The sequence below is a fragment of the Cryptomeria japonica genome, chromosome 7 (genome assembly GCF_030272615.1).
Source record: "Cryptomeria japonica chromosome 7, Sugi_1.0, whole genome shotgun sequence".
Taxonomy (NCBI): Eukaryota; Viridiplantae; Streptophyta; class Pinopsida; order Cupressales; family Cupressaceae; genus Cryptomeria; species Cryptomeria japonica.
Genome location: NC_081411.1, coordinates 851,679,900 through 851,687,546, shown reverse-complemented (window position 1 = coordinate 851,687,546; position 7,647 = coordinate 851,679,900). Strand labels below are relative to the sequence as shown.

The following is a 7,647-nucleotide window of genomic DNA, read 5'->3' as shown; positions in this document are numbered from 1 at the left end:
GTAATACACTTCTCAGAATGAGACATATAATCATATACAGTACGAGTGGAGAAAACATTTCCACGCAATGGTGCAAATTAAGGAGTGATTACTTTGCTTGCCTGTTACTTTTTGCTCCATATTTATTAAATAGGTGGTAAGCTTGATTCAAAAATTTAATGCAACGTTCCTTTCTCTATAAATATAGGAGTCGAATTCAACAACCAAGTGATGGAAAGCCGAATGGATAACAATGGTGTCCCTGTTTCATGTCCACAAATTCAAATTATGACAATAAAAAACTGATATTTCATCAGAAAGCATTATGGTCTGAACTGGGTCTTATTAAATGATACATTATCAATCTCTCAAGGATGTTAGACCAACTCTAATGGCATCCACACACATCTTTCTCAAAAAATGTCACCTCTACCTACACAGTCCGGTGTTTCAATTTGATTTGTAGTTCTTTTCATAATAAATATTGCAATAGTTATGAGATAGGTAGCAAGACCTACCATTTACATGGTAGCGAAGAAATTCATCAGTCAACCAGTTTAGTTGAGTTTGAAAGAAATTCTATAATAAATGTGAGATCCCCGTGGCAAATTCTGTTCCACCAACGCCTATAAATTCATTCATTTTCTTGGGTGGGTCAGATAGCAAATTAGTTGATACATCCCATTCAGGAATAGTTAGCTTACGTACGTTATATAGTGCAAGGCAACAGTATCTATGTGCATATTCATTACTTCTCTGCAAATATTTTAGGTTCATAATGGCTGTTTTGCAGATCTTGGGCGCAATAGTTGCAGGAATATTAGGGTTTTTGTGGCTTGCTATGCTGTGGGCAGGCCAGTTACACAGGCCTAAACGTGCCCCACCTGGAAGTTTTGGATTGCCTGTGATTGGTGAAACTCTACAATTCATTAGAGATAGCAGATCCAAAAATCCCCAGGTTTATGCAGATAAAAGAAAGGCTAAGTAAGTAACTCACTCTTGTCAATTCTGGTGCCTCTGATTTTGGGTTGAAGTGCATATTTATTTAATGCACCATCCAAATTTTCTAAGTGTTTTAGGGTTTCTCTATTTAGACCTTTTTGGGTTTCAGTGTTTTGGATTTCTCTTAGTCTCTATTTAGGGTTTCATTGTTTTGGGTTTCATATTTGACATTTTTTTTTATGTGGGTTGTTGCAGGTATGGGCAACCAGTTTTTACTACCCATCATATGGGGTACCCGACAGTGATGTCCATAGATCCAGAAGTGAATAAATTCATATTACAGAATGAAGGCAAGTATTTTCTGAGCAACTATCCCAAGTCGGTGCGAAGTCTGTTTGGGGAAGGATCCATTGCCAGCACTTATGGCGACCTGCACAAGAGGATTCATAATGCAGTTTTGAGCTTCATTAATACTACAAAACTCAAGCAGATTATCATGGCTGACGTTGAGTATGTTATCAAGACAAATATGAGCAACTGGGAGGGGCGAACTGTGTATGTTGAAGACGAGTGCAAAATGGTTGGATTTTTCAAGCTTTTTCATTACAATTACCACAATTAGAAAGATTTCTACGTAGAGTTTTTTAAGTTTTCATTTTTATTATGGTGTGGATCAGGTTTTGCATTGGTAGGAATTAATCATCCTTGAAGTGTATTACAGTCATATCTTTAGTATTGGCATTTAATTTACATAAATAATTGACTTAAATTTAGTTTAGCTGAGTAATTTCTGGATTTGACTCTCTGTATTTTTTATATTTTCATCGTTTCTGATCAAATTCTCTTTTCTTGTTATCACCCTGATGATGGATCATGGAGTTTGATCCGAAACATGGGTAATATCAAAAATACACAGTCAAATCCAAAAATTACTCAGGGAAACTAATATGGACTGTGGAAATCTCATGCTTCTAATTAAATTTAGTTGTTTGATGATAAGGATAAGTGTATTATAGTCATATGTTTAGGTGGGAGGTTTAATTTAGACATAAATTTAGTTGTTTGATAGTAAGGATAAGTGTATTATAGTCTTATGTTTAGTTGAGATATTGAATGTACATAAATAATTGATGTAATGTAATAATCGTTTCACTTTGATTTAATTATGATCTATAAATTTTTTTATAAATGATAAGATTTAGATTACTTTTAAATTTGATTTTTGTTACCATATAAATTTGGATAATGATTATAATTAATTTTTTGATTTATCACAATTTATTGCAGATGGCCTTCAACATCATTTCAAAATACCTTCTTGGGCTTATGCCTGGAGAAGAGACCAAATTTCTAATGAAAGAATATAAGAAATTCATCGAGGGGATCATTTCCTTACCAATCAGAATTCCTGGGAATTACTATAATAGATCAATGACAGTAAGAAGATGGTTTCATTTTCAAGCTTAATGTAACTTTTGAAAATTATAAGTGTGTTGGTCAATAATTAGTTGGTTGATACTTTGCAGAGTAAGGAGAATTGTATAAAAGTTATGGAAAAGATTGTTGAGGAGCGAAGAAGGATTCCACACTCAGAAAATAAGGATATTCTTGATGCCTTGATGAATGATACTGATCAAAATGGAGGAAAAATACCAGATCACATCATCTACAATAATATAATGAATCTATTTGGAGCAGGAGATGAAACTGGTCCCATGGCGATGATGTGTGCAGTCAAATTTGTATATGAATGTCCAAAAGCTTTGGATCAATTAAGGGTAATTAATTTCCTTTCCTTTCAATTTATTTTATTTTTATTTAATATTCTCAATAAATATATATATATAACATTTATATAAATTTCTTTTTTTTGATAGTCTATGATTATGTTAAGGGTCAGCGCCCTAGTTAACTAATTACGGCTGCTTTTTAAATCAAAAACATTTATATAAAGACAATTAGACTTTTCAATCTATCAAAAAAAACATATAAAACACACTAATTCAAAATAGAAGGAAACATTGAACTTTCAATGATTTGATAATATAATTTGATAACATCTTTTAAAAAGAAAAAAAAAGATAAATCATTTAAAGATATTCTTTTACATATTTAAATAAAATGGATTCATAAACCAAAAAAGAATGTATATAATATTTATATTGTGATTTAATTATCATTTTTTAAGTGTAGGGACATATTTAGTATATATGTTAAAAATTTAAAGTATATGTGAGTCAGAGGAAAATAATTGTAAAAGGGAAACTTTAATTTTCATTCTTATGTTTTAAAAATGAATTGATCTTTAGAATATGTGATATTTTATTGATTTTTTTTAATTTTACAATTATTAATGTGAAATTATTTTAATATAATTTTATCATATCCATATCAAATAATTCACATTTTTTCTAAATATTTTGAGTTGTATTATATAAAATTTAATGTATATATTTTAATGCTATTCTTAATATGTTTTAGTAGGCAGTATTTTATGGCTACTAATATTATGTAATTGAAAAATGTAGGAAGAACACTTTGCGATTAGAAGAAGAAAAGAGTCAGGGGAACCATTGACATGGAATGATTACGCTAATTGCATGACCTTTACTCACCAGGTAAATTAGATTTTAAATGAGATTATTTCATATTAAAATTTAGATATTTTAAAGAATTAAATATGATATTAAAGATAATATAAAAAAAATCTTTGTAAATACTTAATTAAAATGATAGAGAGGGTTGCAAATGATATTCTTCTATGCATGAAAAAATATAGATACGAAAAATGAAATAAAACTCAACTAAAGATTCAAATTTTGTTAATTGTTTCTTCTTGTTTTATTATACATGATATAAAAATTAGATCAAAGTATTGAATAAAATAGCATCTATTTATATTGAATATTAAAATCAAGACCATGCAAAAGGATGGGAGCATTCCTAAAGCATCAAATAAAAATATTCATTATTCTTATCACCTGCATTTTAGGAGTGTCTTTCCATAAAAATATTAATAGAGGGTTAGTTCATGTTGTCTCAACACCATGTCTAATGGCTTGAGTTTACATTAATTTATTTGACGTTACTCTTGATCCCTAGATAAAGTAATAATTATTTTATCATGTGATGATGAAAAATCCCTACTCGACCTAAGATTAATTTTATGCATGAGACTCCAAAGGTATATAATTGAACATCTATTTCAATAGGGATAGAGTCCACTTGTTACAACTAGATTTCATTATATCATAACCAAACTCATTAAGGTAAAGTATAAGAGGAGGAAGAGGGATGGATGAGGTCCACTCCCATTCACTAGTTGATATCATAATCTTGTAGCAATACAAGATAAATTTCAATATCTTAATAATGTGGCTCTAGGTTTATAGTGATCTAATATGGATTCACAAAAGACATTTTAATTATTCTCAAGCCACGTGTTAACAAATAAATTTAGGATCCAAGCTCAAGTGATGCAAATCTCAAGAGAGGTCTCAAGGATAACATTTTATGTTACAAGAACCTCGGTGTCCTAGATTAGGAAACAATACGAAACATGAATTAACAAGAACAATGTGATGTAGATCAAGGATATCTATTAGAGTTGTAAAATGTTTTTTAACTAGTCCAATAATTTGAAAGAAATCTTATTTAGCTATCATGCATAAGGTTTAAACATTTTCACAGAGACTTATTTGGTCAATAAATAGTTTCAAAAATTATCACTAGACCAAAACCAAATCTATAATATGATTAATTAAAAAAATATCAGTTTTCCTTAAAAATGATATGAAAAAAATTATGCTTGGTTATTTAATCCATAAATTTGAAAATGATTTTTAAAACAAACACAAAACTATTTTTTTAATACAGGGACCATACTCTTTTTAAATATAAGTTTCTTCTTTTTAAATATAAGTTTCTTCTATAATATAGAATAAACCATTTGATAGAATAAAATGAAATGGTCATCAAGGTCATTCAAGAGAGACTATTTTTTGAATTCTTTAATATTGCCATAACAAAGAGGATACCTAAGAAAGCATCTACTATAAGAGCATGAGATTATATCAAGAGGATAATTAAAATATTGATTATGCATAATATAGTGTGATCCACTCCTTAGATTTAGTACTTTCTAACTCTTCGAATAAATGTTTCTATTCATTTTGTAATTATGAGATGAAATTTATTCCTGGTAGGTTCTAATATTCTAATATTGAACTACATCATGCAAAAATGATTTGCCAACATGAGCTTTAGAAAATCTAATTGCCTTCACTACTTTAAGAACTAAAAACTAAATGTGTCAAGTTGGTATCTAGTGGGAATATTATCATTTCAATAGGTGATTATGTTTTCTTATGTCAAATCTCTTTGTAAGACATATTAACAATAATGAGGAATATGAAAGACAACATTCCTCAGTTTGTGTAGATGCCTTATATGTGAAATTTGATGTGATGAGTTTATTCTTTATAGAAAATTGAAGCCAGCACTAGATTCTTTTAAATTCATTCTAATTGATGGAGCATTGAATGTTGTTAAATACCAAAACATAGCAATGTCATGTGAATGTGTGTCAAGCTGACTCATAATGACTAATTTGATTTCAATAATGTAAATTTTATGTTGGTTCCTACACACTTGATATTAAACCAAGAGGCTAAAATAGTGATCTTGAGGCTTTAAGAAGGAAGTGTATGGAAGTATGAATGAAGATACAATAATGATGAACAAATAGTAAATGTAGAAAACAAATCCAAATGAAAAATAATACATGGATATGTTAGGAGCAAGGCTCCCAAACCACGGTCACCACTGCAACAACTTTCATTAAGAGAGATAAATATTTCACCAAAAAAATCTTAAATAGGTAAAAGGCAAGAGATAAGAGGACATAGGGTGTGAACAAGTGTCTCAATAGGATGTGAGGGTAGGCAAAGAGTATGTAAACATCAACTACCACTCAACCACCCAACATCAACTAATAAATGCAGCTAAAACTATTAAATATGGTTGATTACCTAAATTAGACTCAAATAAACATAAATAGGAGAAACTCTTTACTCCAACAAGATATGCTAATTTCACCATTACATTCAAAAAAATTATAATAATGTAAGCAATCTTTACAAATAGATGTATTAAATCATCTTTAAGCATAATCAAACTATAAAATAAGTAAGTCTTAATTTCAATATAAAATAAGTAAGTCTTAATTTCAAGATATATTGTACACAGGTTATTAATGATATATTGTACACAGGTTATTAATGAGACATTGCGACTTGTAAATCCTGCTGCTGGTGTGAATAGAAAGGTTGTAAAGGATGTGGAGTTTAAAGGTGAGTGACTACATACACAAAATTGTTTATTCATTCATCTGCACAAATAAGAATTTATTGAATTCTCAATTGTTTATGACATGGGTTTTCACAGGATATTTTTTCCCCAAAGGGTGGCTTGCATTTCCCTACTTCAGAAATGTGCATCTTGATGAGACTGTGTATCCAGACCCTCTCACATTCAACCCTTGGCGCTGGGAAGTATGATACTTCTCATCACTTTAGAGAATCTAACAAATCTAATACCCATCTTTAAATTTGGATTGCTCAATAAACTTCCTGTTAATTCCATACTGAAATTGACTATGTCTTTGGCAGAAAAAGATACCAAGCATTTACTTCACACCTTTTGGAGGAGGCCCAAGAATATGTGCAGGCCAAGAATTGGGCAAGCTGGAAATCGCTATTTTATTGCACTATCTAGTAACCCAGTTCACGTACAAATCAAACCCAGTCCTTCGTAATTCCAAATATATATTTTTTTGAACTGAGATAATTATTATGATATTAGTATTCAGAATTATAGTAATAAGATTTATTGATCAGTATAATATTGTTGTTGTTCTTTTGTGTGCAGATGGGTCCACCATGAAGATGAGATAATAAATTTCCCTGCTGTGAGTTTTGTGAATAAGTTGCCCATAACTGTAAAACGTCTGCAATGATGAGAAAATACCAGAAGTGGCCATTGTTCTACAGCATCCATGAAATAGAAGATGGTAATTTATACCAAGACTGAGTTTATGTTCTATGCAGATATATAGATATATATACTAGTAAGTATTGAAACTTAGAAGAATTTAGGAAGTTCAAATATATGAATATATCACTTAAGATAATAGTCCTGAAGAAATGTTCGACTGTGTGGAGGTTATAATTCATGGTGGCTTCATATACTGAATAATTTATGTTAATAGGATGAATAATTTATATTGATAAGAGTATTTCATGAAAAGAATCTTTGTGAAAAGTATGTTTGAAAGTGAAAGTCATTGCTGGGCTGGCAGCTCGCGGGCTTCAGGCTTCATGCCCTTGCTGGGCTGTTGTGCTCGCAGGTCTGAACCTTCAGAAAAAAAAAAATGTATGTTTAAAAATTGGGTGAATTTTGGCTGGACTCCTCATGTCATTTGATTAGAAGTTGTTCTAAATATGATGAACGGTTTCTTTGTATTCTTCCTTTCTTATGCATGAGTTCTAATATTTCATAACTCTCTTCTTACTTTTCTTCTTAGATTTATGATTTCAATTTTTATTTTTTTTTGCAGAATATTCATAATGTTCTTGTTTGGATCAAATTTTGAGGTTTGTTTTTACTTTGTTGATTGTTGATTGTTGCTTTATCACATACCACTTTGATAGAGTTAATATAACCTGG

General features: G+C 30.1%; 1 protein-coding gene across 1 annotated transcript; it reads left to right on the top strand.

Annotated features, from left to right (window-relative positions):
• The first annotated feature begins 708 nt into the window (after window positions 1–708).
• LOC131028955 (3-epi-6-deoxocathasterone 23-monooxygenase CYP90D1) lies at window positions 709–7,442 on the top strand. Its single transcript, XM_057959339.2, has 9 exons — window positions 709–963; window positions 1,177–1,501; window positions 2,209–2,358; window positions 2,448–2,699; window positions 3,450–3,539; window positions 6,194–6,272; window positions 6,367–6,473; window positions 6,591–6,709; window positions 6,850–7,442. The coding sequence occupies exons 1-9, from the start codon at window positions 758–760 to the stop codon at window positions 6,935–6,937; spliced, it is 1,416 nt and encodes a 471-aa protein (XP_057815322.1). The 5' UTR covers window positions 709–757; the 3' UTR covers window positions 6,938–7,442.
• Window positions 7,443–7,647: the final 205 nt, after the last annotated feature.

Coding starts and splice junctions, on each gene's coding strand:
- LOC131028955 (XM_057959339.2), top strand. CDS start 758: ATGGCTGTTTTGCAGATCTTGGGCGCAATAGTTGCAGGAATATTAGGG. Junction 2,359..2,447: donor ACTATAATAGATCAATGACA/GTAAGAAGATGG, acceptor GATACTTTGCAG/AGTAAGGAGAATTGTATAAA. Junction 3,540..6,193: donor GCATGACCTTTACTCACCAG/GTAAATTAGATT, acceptor TATTGTACACAG/GTTATTAATGAGACATTGCG.